This window comes from Girardinichthys multiradiatus, chromosome 2, assembly GCF_021462225.1.
Source record: "Girardinichthys multiradiatus isolate DD_20200921_A chromosome 2, DD_fGirMul_XY1, whole genome shotgun sequence".
Classification (NCBI taxonomy): Eukaryota; Metazoa; Chordata; class Actinopteri; order Cyprinodontiformes; family Goodeidae; genus Girardinichthys; species Girardinichthys multiradiatus.
The window spans coordinates 24342010-24358290 of record NC_061795.1 but is presented as its reverse complement, the minus strand read 5'-3'; the positions used below and the strand labels follow the sequence as shown (position 1 = coordinate 24358290).

The following is a 16281-nucleotide window of genomic DNA, read 5'->3' as shown; positions in this document are numbered from 1 at the left end:
TATAAATGGGGTTGTGACCATCAGTTGTGTTGTGCAGGAGGTGGATACAGTACACAGCTGATAGTCCTACTGATTAGACTGTTAGAATTTGTATTATGGCAAGAAACAATCAGCAAAGTAAAGAAAAATAAGTGGCCATCATTACTTTAAGAAATGAAGGTCAGTCAGTCTAAACAATTGGGAAAACTTTGAAAGTGTCCCCAAGTGCAGTCGCAAAAACCATCAAGCGCTACAAAGAAACTGGCTCACATGAGGACCGCCCCAGGAAAGGAAGACCAAGAGTCACCTCTGCTGCGGACGATAAGTTAATCCGAGTCACCAGCCTCAGAAATCACAGGTTAACAGCAGCTCAGATTAGAGAACAGGTCAATGCCACACAGAGTTCTGGCAGCAGACACATCTCTAGAACAACTGTTAAGAGGAGACTGTGTGAATCAGGCCTTCATGGTAAAATAGCTGCTAGGAAACCATTGCTGAGGACAGGCAACAAGCAGAAGAGACTTGTTTGGGCTAAAGAATACAAGGAATGGACATTAGACCAGTGGAAATCTGTGCTTTGGTCTGATGAGTCCAAGTTTGAGATCTTTGGTTCCAACCACCGTGTCTTTGTGCGGCACAGAAGAGGTGAACAGATGGACTCTACATGCCTGGTTCCCACCGTGAAGCATGGAGGAGGAGGTGTTATGGTGTGGGGGTGCTTTGCTGGTGACACTGTTGGAGATTTATTCAAAATTGAAGGCATACTGAACCAGCATGGCTACCACAGCATCTTGCAGCGGCATGCTATTCCATCCGGTTTGCGTTTAGTTGGACCATCATTTATTTTTCAACAGGACAATGACCCCAAACACACCTCCAGGCTGTGTAAGGGCTATTTGACCAAGAAGGAGAGTGATGGAGTGCTGCACCAGATGACATGGCCTCCACAGTCACCGGACCTCAACCCAATCAATCGAGATGGTTTGGGGTGAGCTGGACCGCAGAGTGAAGGCAAAAGGGCCAACAAGTGCTAAGCATCTTTGGGAACTCCTTCAAGACTGTTGGAAAACCATTTCAGGTGACTACCTCTTGAAGCTCATCAACAGAATGCCAAGAGTGTGTAGAGGAGTAATCAAAGCAAAAGGTGGCTACTTTGAAGAACCTAGAATATAAGACATATTTTCAGTTGTTTCACACTTTTTTGTTCAGTATATAATTCCACATGTGTTAATTCATAGTTTTGATGCCTTCAGTGTGAAGCTACAATATTCATAGTTGTGAAAATAAAGAAAACTCTTTGAATGAGAAGGTGTGTCCAAACTTTTGGTGTGTACTGTATATATCATGTCAAAGGGAGATTTGTACATACTAAATTCAGTTAATTCAAAATACAGTGTTTGCATTAACATTCAACACCTTAAAAGTCAGTTATTAAAATGGAGATCAACTGAGTGCAGATGATGTAAGTTAAGGTAAAGTAAGTTTATTTATATAGCGCTTTTCAGTAACAAGACATTCAAAGCGCTGATGTGTGTCAAGTGATTGTTAGATAGAAACATCTGTGTCTGAGTGGTCCAGTCTCTGGTTGATCTGTAGTCCTGCTACAATAGGATTTCTGACTCACTGTACATCGCACAGAGTTTAGTTAAATTTCTCTTCAAAAATGGAAGCACTATGGCACTTGTCTAAATCTACTTAGATCTGGCCACCCTTACAAAGCTACTGACCGGGAGAGAAAAAGGCTGGTTAAAGAAGCTGATGAGACAGCTACGACTAATCTGAGGGAGTTAAAAGCTTCAGTGGCTCAGATAGAACAGACTGTGCATTAAATAACGGTTTCCTGTGTTTTCTGCAAACCAAAGCTGTATGGCAAAACGCTACTGTAATCAAACGTGGATAAATCTTGTCTGAAATTCAGTCAAAGGCACATGGGATACTCCGTGAAAAATTGCAACAAGGTCCTTTGGTCTGACAAAAATTATAGATTTTGGACATCAGACTAGACGCTATGTTTGGCGTACGCTAAATGCTACAAATCACCACAAACACACCACCTCCACTGTAAAGCATGGAGGTGTCAGCATCATGCTCTATGGCTGGATTTTAGCTGCAGGCCCCAGGAGGAGGGAAACATGAATGCAGAACATATAATCTGACTAAGTCTATAAGACAACAACAACCTCAAGCGACATATAAAAACTCCACAGAAATTGTACAAATACAGCAAGTTGAATGTTCTAGAATGGCCTAGTCAAAGCCCAGATCTCAAGCCAATCAAGACTTTTTGATCAAACTTGAAAAGAGGTGTTTATGCAGATCCCCAAGCAACATGATAGAGCTTGAACTGTTTTGCAAGGAAGAATGGAGACAGATTGCAGCCCATCTGAGACATATTTACATTGAAACAGTATGATTCTAGCCAAAGATGCATCTATTAAATTCTGACATGAAGAGGTCATATATTAATGCATTAACTCTGCCTTATGCATTGTGAATTAACTGACATTATTTAGTAAGAAACCTGCGTTCACTTGGGTTTTAAAGTCTTCATTGTGCAATTTCCTGTCAGAAAAGGTCAATTATTTTAATCATTATTTATTTTTTAAAAGCAGTAAAAGGGTAAAACATGCAAAGCTTTTATGGACATCATGTCTGTTATGATTTATTTTTGAACATGAAGAAAATTACAGAATGAAATGGTAACATGGGAATAACAAGCACAACAGGTCTTTGAACTGAAGTTTGGAAATAAGACAAACCCTCAAAGAGGAAGGTTTCATTCCAGTGCGGGTTAAGGTTCTTCCTCTTGACCTTGGTCTCCAGCTTGTGCTTTTTGTCAGGCAGCAGGTAGATTTTGACAAAAGGGTCTGAGGTGCCGGAGAAATCCTTGGCTGGCAGGTCCTGGCCCTTGAGAACTTTGACGGTGAGGGTCGTGTTCTGGAAGCTGTAGCCTATGCTGAACTGGATCCGACCGAGCTTTTCGCTGACAGGCCCTTCACCGTCATCATCCTCTGAACCTGGGGACAACTACAAGGCCACAAAAGGCAAAGCAATGAATGTAAACAGTCACATGTCCAATAAGATTCATACAAGGTAAAGGTTAGACCTAAGGGAATGGACCTTCTGTATCACTCAGACCTTGACAGAGAACAGCCATGAGGAGCAAGATTTCAGAGCCACATTTTGATCAAGGGATGCTCCTGGAGCTGCTAAGAGACAGAGATTGGTCCACCGCTAAGCAGACGCTGAGAGTTTAATTTCCTTACTAATGTTCTTAAGCGACTGGAGGTGCTCAGATTGAAGATATGGAGCTTTAGACCACCCAGTCTCTCTCACAGCCACTCTGACTGCTTTAGCATTGCTCTGCACTAAAAGGCAGCTATCTGATGAAACCAAGAGAGAGAGGGAATGAGAGAGGGCAAGAGACAGAGAGAGGAGGAGAAAGCTTGGTGTGAGAGGGATGGGAACAGTCAGGACAGCACAGCCTAATGCCAGCTTTCTGCATATGAACCTTTCCCCAAAGTCACATATTAGTCCCACCGTCTGTCTCTACCTATTTTTTTCTTCCCACGTAATAAAAACAAATGGGATGAAAACTGAAATACATTATGTGGAGATAACCAGCCTGCTCTACATTAACCCACTTTGTGCAAGAACTTAGCATGCAAACTGTTGCTCTGAGAATTACATGAAGATATAATGTTTGAGGCTTTCATCCAAAACTAAAATCACAGACTCACTTCTGATTCATCAATAAGGGTTTTAGAGGGAGGGAGAGTTCCAACTCTAATTTTTCAAACAGTGTGAGTCACCTTGGATGAATTTGCTTGCTTAATTGCCACTGTGGGAACTGCTGGTGTGTTATTTTTTCTATTGTGATTCGCTCATTACCATGCCCAGCTTTAGATCAACCTGCTTTCTGAACTTACAATGACTTTGCAGAACACATCCTGCTACTGACAAGAATTGCCTCAGAGTGATGTAATTTCTTTATTATTGAAGTTTTTGTATTATTGGTACAGATACTGATGATGATTTATCAGGACTCTGACCAGAGTTGGTAATTCCTCACCAAACAGCGCTTATTTTTACTCATTTAGAGAAATAACACTTGGCCAGTATTTCTAAGTCTTAGAAAAGATTTTTGGCTTGCAGAGTCCAACTTTCAAATACAGTTTTTCTTATAAACTAGCATTTAGAAGACAGTTTAAGGCCACTGAGGTGACCTGTAGAGTAAAAACAAAAATGTCATCTTGTTAACTGTTGCATTTTTGACTGCTGCTTTGCTTAAACTACAGCTTATAAGCCCCATATGTTTAGGTTTATTGAGTTATTTTCATTCAGTAGTTAAAAAAAACTAGCAATAAAATAAATGCATTGGCTATATGTACTGAATAAATCAGATATCTTACACTTAAGCCCTGTAACCATTACCAAAACTGTATTCCAGTCAGATATTTGATGAGACTATGACCATGATAGATCAATCAATGTTTCATAGAATGGGAGCTTTCTTGCAGAAGATCTGGTCTCCCTTTGTCACAAGTTATATTCTAAGAGGAGCTAGCAGAATGCCCTCGATGGATCTGAACAGATGCTTAGCAAGTCTATGAATCTGTAATTTTTCACAATTGCGTGCCTGCACAGGTGGTTGAGGCAGATGGACACTCTTTTAAAGGTTTTACTATCAAATAAAAATCTTGAAATGGAAAATTTTAGGAACAACATAGTAGTTTTTTTTTTATTAACAATGCTGTTAGCATTCATTCAGCAACTTTTACTCAAAAGCAGGCTTGGGGCACCTATCCATTAAACTTGGCAAAATACAGTAAGCATTTTTAAAGAAAACGTTACTCATATTTAGTTCTTGTTGTCCAGTCACAAGATTTTTAACCTCAAAACTTTAGAAAACAATATGCCTTTCTTTTAATAAGGTATTTGAGCAAAAGTCTTAATTTTTTCAGAACAGTGTGATCTGGTCACCCCATTTCTCCAACAATCAGACTACTTTATTCATTTCACTATTAATTTTTTATTGTTTATTTATTGTGGGTGAAACAAAACAATTTAAATAAAATACAAAATCAGATTTTTTGTGGCCCTCGAGTACTTTCAACTTGAAATATTTGGCCCACTTGGCAAAAGGTTTGGAGACTGCTGGTTTAAGGATCGAGTCAACATTTGGGGAATGAATTTAGTTTATTTTTGTCTCAATGATGAATGAGTCAAGCTAAAGCATTTTGAAACATCTGAAGGTATGAGGTTGGTGCAGACAGATATTTTATAGACACCTGTAGATGTTTAAGCCAACTAGACCTAAATTGCACTGTAAGAACAAATAAAAAAAAACTGTGTATGACCAATAGTCACTAAATTTGAGACAATTGTTTGAATGTAAGGATTATTATTGATATTAATAAGTTTTATAAGCAAATTTAGCTGAGTGTCATCTGCATAAAAATGATAATAAACACCATAAAGTTGAGTTTTAATATGACTCAATGGTTATTGTTTTGAAAAACATTTCAAAATCACCCTAAATCATGCATCTTTAAAGGCTTTGAAAGTAATTTCGTTCATTTGCACAAAAATTAGCCTACTGCTTAACAAGAATGTTTAAATGTAGCTAAATGAACAATGGAAATTCAATGTCCAACAGCAAGAGGCTACTGTAACAAGAAGCAATATTTTGATATCATGGCTTTAAACCTTCTAATTTAGAAAAACAGCCATTTCCAAGGGTACACAAGTCAGTTGGTGGCGTATTAGATACATCAGCGATTTAGTTGAAAACAGCATGATTCAGAACCTAATAGCACTAAAGGTTATATATTGTACAACACTGCAGCTTATTTGATTTTGTTTGTAACATTTCTGTAATAAAAAATGCCTATTCTGATATAATTTAATTTGATGATAAACAGAATTTTGGGTTTTCATTAGCTGTAAACCAGCGAATTAAACCATAAATAAAAGCTTAAATACATCACTCTACACATAGTGAGTTAATTTACTGCAATAAATCTACTTTTTACCTACAAATCACATTGATGGATGGATGGATGGATGGATGGATGAGGTCATCTTACCATCACCATGTCTCCAGTGAGCGAGTTGGCCAGGTCGGTTACAGACGAGTGGCCGTCAGCATCATGGTTGTGACCCTTGGGGCTGTTTGCTGGCTTGTTGCCCCTGCAAGCAAAAAGTCAGGTTCATAAATGGAAAACAGCTCAAACATTAACAAGTTTACTCATCTACAGCCCACAGGGATTCGAGCCTCCACCTGTTTAGTATCCTCTCTAAAACGATCCGTTTAGTCCCAGTTTTACTTTGGATTGATGTTACTTTAAAGCAGAATCTGTTTTTTTTTTTTGCAGCTATCACTAAAAAAGCCAAATAAATCTACCAGGTATTACACAGATTAAAGATGGGCACAAGACCTGAGAGGTGTGATTGATGAGAAATTGAGCCTGAGACAATTTTAGGTACAGCTTCAAAAAGAAAGTTACCTCCAATAGCAAAAAAAATTAAACACGTTTTCAGACAGAAAAAACAAAATGAAGCCAATAAACTTAAGAAAACCAAATTCTTGTCCCCAATCCATGGAGAGTTTATGATAGACATTTATTTCCTCTTAGGATGAAATAGACATATATAACGACATATATAAATATACAAAACAGCAGACAAACATGTATAGCAACATATAGAGGACAGACATTGCATATTTAAATCTCTCTTAGTTGCACCGACAAATACATATTTTACAGGAACAAAAAAGTGGAGGCATGAGATCTTCACTGGCATGGCTGGCACTGAGGTACAAATGTTAATAGATGTTACATTTAATTCCCTTCCCCACACGCTTGAAGAAAAAACACTCTATATTCATACATCATGAAAATAGGAATCACGAAGAGAAAAGCAAATTAGAAAAATCAGACAAAAAAGCATGAGAGAGGACAGAAAAAGAAAAGAGTAGTATACAAAAGTTCTTGTTGATGTACCACCTAAGACATCACTCCATTTAAATGGCTGGTCAAGGCACATGAAGAGCTTGAACAGTGAAATACAGTTAAGAGACAAACAAGCAACAACAGAAATGTGGAGAAAGAGAACAAAATGAGCAGACAGACAGAAGATTCACAAGTTACAGACAGACAGAAATCATAAAGACCATAAAGTGAAAAAAAGACACAAAAAACTAAATGACAGAAATACATAAGCAAGCTGATTTAAAAAAAAATCTGTTTTAGAAGAGATAGCAAGTATTAACAGCATGAACAGTATGAAAACAAAAACCAAACAAGAAAGTGAGATTGTAACAAACACCAGCACGTTAGAGAGAAAAACAGAGCTGCAAGAAAAGATAGGGAATGAAGGAAGAAAAGCCTGCAAACACAAGATAGGCTTAGTTTGGTCAGTCTGATAAGAATCAAAGAATAAAAGACAAAAATTAAAATAAAACAGAGAGCTATGCACACACAATATCTTTTAGAGGAGACAAAGGAGCAAACATGCTAAAAGGAGAAAGAGAGAACAAAGAAAAAAGAAAAAGACAATAAATATAATTGTTCATCAGGATAGAGAACAAGAAACATCTTTTTTGATGAGGAGAGTTTAAAATAACTGAAAAATGAGATATAGAAAGAGAAATAATGTGATATGCCATTCAAAACTATAACTTCACTATAACCATGAAAAGGGACAAATAATAAGAACATAGGAAGAGCACATTTAGAGTGTTACAAAAGAGGACATTATCAGAAATTCGGCAACTACAGATGATATAAGTTGTTTTAAACTATTCTTATTTTTCAGCATTTTAGCAACACTCTAAAAGTGTGGAGTGGGAACACGGGGGCCAAAGCACAAACGGGCATTGGCTACATGTGCATATTTAATATATGCAAGTAGTTGTCACTCAGAGAGAGTGAAGGCAATGCCCTGGACAGGCAATAAAACAAGGAGCCCATAAAACGTCTGTCTGTCTGGCCAGCATTCTCTATCGAGCTTTTCGCTGGGAGGATGTGCGCGCTCTTAGTTGGGTGCGCTAAAAAAAACTCCGAATTTGGATGAGAATTGATGTTGAATGCAATAATGTGTGCATTTTTGCAAAGGACAAGGACAAAACTGACTAAAGGAAAGGATTCTGACAAATAGACAGACAGAAAAGGCAAGCAAACAAGGCAAGCAAACACTTCAGTCGGCCATATAAAAAATTGTCAAAATATCAAAAATGGTGGGGGGGGTTGCAAGAAGCACAGGAATTGTTCATCACTGATTGGTCTTAGTGGAAGTGGCTCTTGTAAATGTATACACCCCTGTTAAAAAGCAAGGTTTTTGTCAGGTAACAAATTAGGCCCAGACAAAATAATTCTAAACTTTTTGTCGCTGCATATAATGTGACATTTATCCAGTATGAATCAGCTGAAAAACAACAGAAAAAACTGATAGAATGAATTAAAAATGTGACTGAATACATGAGCACATCCTTTAACTTAAACCTTTTCAAGCCTCATTTGATTTAATTTCAACACTCAGTCTTCTTCGGTAGGAGTCGATCAGCTTATCTTATCTTGCCTGGCTAATATTTGCCCACTTATAATGACTTATCTACAACCCTCTCCAGGTGATCCCACAGATTCTCTGTCGTATGTAGTTCTTGAGTCCAGTTAGGCCATTCTAAAACTTCAATTCTCCTCCCTTAAAGTAATTCATAGTTGGATTTGGATGTGTGTTTGGACTTACCAAGAAGCTGAAAATGTAATCCCTCTTCATCGTCATCATTCAAGCAGCCAACTGAAGGTTGTGGGTCATAACTGTTATTTGAAACTGATTAACAACAATTTATATCTGAGGACAGGTAACACCAGAGCATAATGCTGCCACTAACGTGTTTTATTGTGCATTTTACTGTGCATAGTGTTATTTTGGTGAACATGTGTTTTGAAATAATTGCCCTAAAAGTTCAACTTTAGTTTCTTTAGACCATACCACATTATTCACAAGGTTTTTGGAGGTTTCCTTTTGAACGAAAGGTTTCCTTCTCACAACCCTACTTCCTAGTCTAGATATATGGCAAATGCAAGAGGTTGTTTTCATGTAGAGCACAACCAGTGGTTGGAAAATCTTGCAGCTCCTTCAGTGACGTCAGCCTCCTGGATGACTCCCTGACCAGTTTCTGTTTTGTCGAAAGGTTCTGAGGGGCAGGAGAAGTCCTTGGATATTTTGTCCACCAAGATGTGACCTTATTCACATTTCAGGTCATGCAAGATATTACCTTTAGTTTATTGTGTTTTTGCAACAGAATTACTTTTGTTTCTCTACAGATAAAGACCACAAAGAGACAGAGATTTTTTTTTTCTCTTATAGCTGGCACATGTAGAATGTGGAATCATTACTTTTATGAAAAATTATAGCCTTAATTGAACATTCAATTACTTTTAAATTTGACCTTATAGATCTACATTTCAATGTGGCGATAGTACGCCAAAACATCCTCACCCTTTTGCTGGAAGCCCCATCAGGCCAAGTGAAGCCTGAAGTCATGAGAAAGCCGAGGTTGGTCCTCTGGGAAATGATCCCCAAGGATAACTCAAATGACATTGTGCCAATATTTCCCAGCCTCTAGAAAAGGTGCTAAGGTACTGGAACACACTGTCAGGATTTAACCCCTAGACAGAAGAGAGACCGCAGTCGTCTGCCACAAAGGTGGAATTGTTTATTTTACTGGCAAGGGGCAGATTCAAGGTTGTAGTGCATTTTAAGGACAAGGAACCTACTTGGATGGACTGCATCCTTCTTTCCTTTTTTCCCTCTAGTTCTCATCAGTTGAGAGTTAGAAGACAAAGAGACATTTCCACACAATGTAGAGCAAGAGTTTCAAAGACCTTACAACTCTTCTAACTTGACTTTGTTGACTGCTAAATTGCTGAAAGTGGATACATTATTCCAGCTGAAGCCATTTCAGTTGTGATCTGTAGAATTAGGTCTGTTTTTTGTTTTTAATCTTTGTATTTGCTAGTCTAGTTCCTTGTATTTCATGTCAGTAAACACCTGGAAATAAATTAGTTTGACTAATAATACATTTTAAGTGTGATTTTAGTAATAGCTCCTATGATTTTTCGCTTAGGTCGTGTGCCCTTAACTCTGATAGAAACAAGTTACAACACCAGAAATTTATTTCCTCTTGGTCTTTTTGATTGTATAATAATTTACCACTCAGTGGAAAAGGAAGATAATTCACATTGGACTGATAATTCGATTGTTTAATTATGGTGAAATATACAAATAAATTATGGTGAAATCTGGCCTAATAATTATATCACAGAAGTAGTGTGATTTCAAATAGTGCTGATCTATGCTACTTGCTCTATATTGTACAAATGTCGTAATGTTGTCTTTAATTATTGATGACTGTCTTCACTTTGCCATATATGAATAATGTTTTTTTGGTTCTTCTTCTGGCTAAAACATTTATATGGTGACATTCCTCTGATCTTTTGTAACTTCCCTGTAAGCAGTGACTTTAGATAAAGGATGCAAACCTGGAAAAATCTGAAAAATTCAATTGCAACAGATGAACTTTGTTTCAGGTTGATTCGATTCACTTTTATTCAAGAAGACTGAATGGTGAAATTAAATCAAAAGCTGCTTTAACAAAGTATTTGTTTAAGCATGTGCAGACTTGTGCAGCCTGGTTGTTGCACCTTTTAATTTTTTTTATTTCTTCCCAACATATTTGGTTTTCAGTTGACCTTGACAGGATACATGTCATACAAAAGGTGGAAAAACTCTGGCATTTTAACAAGGGTGTGCACACTTTTGAAATCCGCTGCACTGTATGTTAGTTGCCTAGGTGTGTTTTCATTTTTCTGGTTTTGTTTCCTTTTCTTGTGCTGATTCTAAATTGAAGTGTGAGAGGAGAGGGAAATGCTTGGTGAAGATATGACGATGTACTCTACAGCGAGGAGAGACTGGTAGGGATTGAACTAAAGCAGTGCATTTCCCTCCTCCTTCACCTCCCAAGTATCGAACATCTTCAATTATTAATTCTCCCTCATGCTTCATTCAGGGGTTCAGTGCATTCTCAGGTAAGAGCTGGTGCAGCCAAAAGGTGGTCCTCGGCTCCCTGCCTCCAGGCTGTTGAAACAAAGTGGCTGGGGCTGGAGCTCTGCTGGAGGAACTAAGTTTTCTTCTCCAGATTGCGCTCTACATTAAAATGAAAACTCAGTCCAGTTTTTTTAATTTCTAAGAAAGCAATATAAATTTGGCAGATGGTGGAACAAGGACTGATATAATTTTAGTGCCAATGCTTTCTTCGTCATCCAACCCTTCAGGGGCTGCTGATATGGTAGATGTGTCTGTAAAGCCTGCAGTAGTCTACAGTGTCCAGTGGGAGGCAGAGTGGCCTCAGATCAGATTTTCCCACAGCTAAGACAGAAAGTGGGCTGTTGGCATAGCAACGACTCTTGAAATATAGACCATATATATGGGTTGGGGGGGTGTCTGACAAGAAGCTGTTGGGAGTGGACTCAAGGGCGTTTCAAAAAATGGGGTGTGGGCACGGGGGAGGGGGGTGGAGGGGTGCAACAAACAGGCAAACACAGTGGAGCACAAAGAAGATAAGGTGTAGGATATATGACAGGTACAGGTGAGAGCCTCGCAGACACATATTCACATGAATGGATATATGGAGGCAGGCAGGCATACTTTGGGTTTCACCGTCCTGTGATACTATCCTGTTTCGTTACCTGACCGAGGGCCAGCAGCTCGAAGAGAGGGGCAAGGGGGGCAAAGACACTCCACTTCTAGGCTGGAGAGAGACGCGAGAGAGAGAGCCCAACCCAGACCCTCCACCCCCCACTTTTTTTCATTTTTTTTCAAACATTCAGACTTTCTGTTCTTCTGCAAACACTCAAACAAACATGCTGAGACCATGGAGTGATGTATTTCAACATCTATGCTCAGTTTCATTGCCACCCACTTTATCCATCGTGCTTTAGGAGTGCAGCTCACTTCCAAAGATCATAGTTAAAACTGGCGCAGGTTGTTGCTTACATAAGTCGTCATCCACATAAACCACATCAGAATTTACATTAGAGTCATACCTCCTGTCCCACTTTAAAAGCTGCTGCAAATTCCTGGTATGACTAAATAAATAAGGTTAATTCCAGTGTCAACTAATTACTTCCTGCCTGCTGGAACTGTAATTTAACCTAAAATAGCTTTATTTAGTAAAATCTCATTTCAATAATAAGCATCAAAAATTTATGATTCTCTGTTTGAAGACAAACGAAAAATAGAACCTTAAAAATTCAGTCACTTCTACAGTTCCTTGCTGATAAAGTTAGCGTTATTGAGACAAGCAGTAGGGAAACTCATTGTAACTCTGCACAGATCCACATCTCAGGTGAGAGAAACTGTTGACATGATAAGAATTAGTCATGGAGTCTGCTTTGAACAAACAAGGGTTTGAGTTTGGTGTAGAGGTTCACCTTTTATGGAGCTGTTTTCAGCAGAGGATGCTTCTAAGCAGTATTGAGCAATGGGAACTGAATGTAAACCCATGACACACTTTCCTTATTTGAATCTTATTTGTCAAAAAACAAATTTAAGCAAAATAAACTTTTCTCCAACTTTGTGTTGGTTTATCACATGAAATCCCAGCACATTGAAGTTTGCTGTTTTTGTTGTTCTGTAAAAAAAATAAAGAAATGTTAAAAGAATAAGCATACTTTTGCAAGCCACTGTAAATGTAGATTTGTAATCTGTTTTATGACTTTTTAGCAAACCTGTTAATTGAAGTTGTTCAGACAGTACAAAGATTTGCTAATAGTAAATGGTAAGCATCTTTACTCTTCTAACTTACGGTGCATTTAGTGTCTTATTTATCTATCGCAACCCAATGTTCTGCTTTCTTTTGTGCTCCCAATACTCCTTGCAATTTTGCATTCATGCCTCAGAGCTCAATCACAGCAACTACCTCATAATCCCAGGCAATATCAGGAACACAAAGTCATGAAAAAAAATGGTCCAATAAAACTGCAAACCCAAATAGAGTTTGCAGTAATTGTTTCGAATCATGATTTATTTCAGAGATTGCCTCTGAGGATGAGGCGGCTGCATTTATGAAACCTGTTCTGAGGCAAGATACAGGAGTCCTGGGTTAATGCTCCTAATCCCTCCTCTCCCAGTCAACCATTTTACAATCTGGAAGAACCATTTGTGAATCTGTTGCTGCATGTACCTGCTGCATTGAGAGTCACCTTCAGTTTCACTTTCAGAGGAAGTGTACTTTCTCTCCATGAAGAAAGATGGGTTTGTACTTTGAACTTTCTACCATTCTCCACTGACCTGTAACTGTATGCAATGGTGTATGAATACACTGCCCCCTCTTCATCCTCTCTTTGTAACTCTTTTTGTTGTGGCTAAATGCTATTATTCTACCGCTGCCTTGGCATGCAGCTGAATGTGTTTCGACATTCCTTCAGTGATGTGCGGATGAATGCGGTGGCCGTAGGGAGCCACGGCCTTGGGGACAGTCTTAGCCAGAGTCCCTGAAGACACTGTTGATTAATCAGGCTTAGAAAGCCCTTGTCACAGGAGGAAGGCTGTATCAGACTAGCAAGGCATGGAATAATCAATTTAGGTTTTCATGTACAAATTTTGATAGAAAATAGAAGCATTTCTTCTGTAATATCAAAAAAAAAAAAAAGCCTGTAGTGAAAGATGTAAAGATCCACTTAAGACAGTGTCATACAGGTCCATACTAAAGTAATAAAATAAATAAAGTAGAAAACTGTCATTCAGATGAAAAACAACTACACAAAAAGAGGTACATTTTACAAAACAGAAACTAAACATACTGCCGAAATAATAAAAAAACAGTATATACAGATAAAATGGAGCATTAAAATGATAAACATATTAATAAAATACGCAATGTTGAAATAAATACAAGAAAATAATCTAAAGAATAACAATCTAAAGAATAAAATCCTAAAAAGAAAAAACAACTATTACGAACGGCAGAACCTTTCTCACAAAACTAAAGAAAAACAGTAGAAAACACAAAGCAGAAATCATTTCCTAAAGTCAATTTTTTCAAAATTGATTTTTTAAAAATCGTTTTTTTTCCCAAACTACACTCAGGATGATCAACGGCTATAATAACCTGTACACAGCATTCTGCGAAAGAAAAATATTTAACTCTTTACGAGCCTAATAAAATTAACCAACCATTGTGAACCTAAATAAACACACATTAATATTGATTTAGCCCATAACTCCCATCCACTGTCTTTCAGACCAATTTCAGCGACCTAATGAGCTCATTAATAATGAAATGAAATGACATGGCCCACATATCAATAAACAGAGTGAATTTCTCCGAGTGCATCGTGTCTTTAAGACACATAAATATACATCCCTGTCTATTAATATCTATGAGGAAAAAAGCCTTCACTGGCTTACACAAAATTATGTAACGTGCATGCATGAATAATTAAAGGACCACAGGCTAGTGGATTTAATGTTAATGTGGCACAAAGATACATATCCCTCCTCTGCACTGTGGCCCTGTTCTCAATCGCTGCTCCGAGGGTATCAGGACTGAAAGCTCCCATTACGCTGATGAGCGGCCGAAGAGAACCTGCAGAATATGTTCACTGAATTGTAACTGAATTGTTTGAGTGAAGACCAATGAGGCATAAAGCAGCCACTCTAGCATACTAATTGGGCCTTCATAGAAAACACAACTTATGGATGCCTGGTAGATTAACATCTCATCATACAACCTTTCCTCCCTGTCACTGGTCAGAAAGTCTCAGAACGGCCGGCTGTGCTGCAGCTCAAATTGTCAGTCTGTTGTGATGCACTTCATAAACGTGGCACCACTGAGAGTGCTTTCACCCAGCTACTGCACACACAAGGTCAGTGAATAATGAATATCACTCAATACAACACCTTCACATTTATCTGGATTGCCTTTAACTATAGACATGGAGCAGTAAAATATTAGCAGAATTATTCTTTTTGTTTGGGCCCGCAGTACTTTAGATACATTTCACTATGACCAAGATTAGATAATATGAGTATAAGGCCAGGGGAAATGTATTTACTAGTGAAGGAATAATCTCCAAGCTCATTTACTTAAACTATTGCACCAATATAACAATGTAATAAACACTTGTTACCAAAAACACCTGATCCACAATATAAGCCCAGTTTATACTGATAATAATAATGCTTTGTGTTAGTTTATTATTTTGTTAGTTTAGTTATTTAATCTAACATAGTGTAAAAAGTCCTGTTGTACAACTGTTCTAAAGGGGCATTCAGTATTGTGTTAGTGGTAAAACTAGTATTTACTGAGGTTAGCACTTTTTAGTTTGAGGGGAGGTAGAAGGCATGCAGTAAATGGCCCATGGCTTGGAATCGAACCGTGGATAGCTGTATTGAGAACTGTAGCCAGTGCATATGGTGCGCCCGCTCTGTCACTGAGCCATGTTGGCCCCTAGTAAGACGTTTTTTAACACTATTTCAACCCGGACATCTCTTGGTGCTGTGACCTGAATTTGAGATATTGACTGTTGATAACAGCCCCACAGAACCCCACTTTTAAAAATCAGAACCTTCTCTTAAGAGTACGCTATCCATGACGTGCAAACAATAAAACCCAACAAAACATACTAGAGAAAAAGAAAATCTTTAGAGTTTAGTAAAAAACTTAGTTTTGTTGCTGTTCTGAATTATAGCCCACCTTAACATAGCAAGCAAATGCGGTCCAAATCAGATTTTTTTTGCCCTTATACAACCCATATCTCACTTTTTTATGGCAGTCTGAATGGCCCAATTCCAATTGTTTCACCTCCAACAAAAACTGATTTGTGCCACTTCCATATGTGGTAAAACAAGTATGTATCGAGTATGTATGTATTGTTATGATGTGGTCATAATATTGTTGGCTTCCATTGCTCACCAAATGATACACAGACACCGACATCCATTTTACTTCCATAAACAGTGTGCTGCTGTGTGTCGACAATATTCTGCTTCTGCGCATGTGGTCGCCTTAGGGTTACAAACTGTTCAGATTGAAGTCTGATGGCGGTCGCAGTTAAATAGTAGTATGAATAGAGATCAGGAAAAAATCTGAATTGAGCTTTAAGACCTGCTCTGTGAACATAGCCATATATTGCCTTGTTGTCATTTGAATGTTGCTGTTTTTAAAAGGTTTTATTTTTTGTGGGGGGTTTTATGGATGTACTTATTTCAAATATGTATCTTTTATTTTGT

General features: G+C 38.1%; 1 protein-coding gene across 1 annotated transcript in view; it reads right to left on the bottom strand.

The window, feature by feature from the left end:
* Positions 1 to 16281, bottom strand: part of syt7a (synaptotagmin VIIa) — a 138530-nt gene that overhangs the window by 19355 nt on the left and 102894 nt on the right. The window contains exons 6-7 of the mRNA XM_047390584.1: positions 6069 to 6171; positions 2739 to 3006 (exon numbers count right to left, since the gene is read on the bottom strand). Of these exons, the coding sequence (XP_047246540.1) occupies positions 2739 to 3006; positions 6069 to 6171 (371 nt within the window). The remainder of the gene's footprint in view (positions 1 to 2738; positions 3007 to 6068; positions 6172 to 16281) is intronic.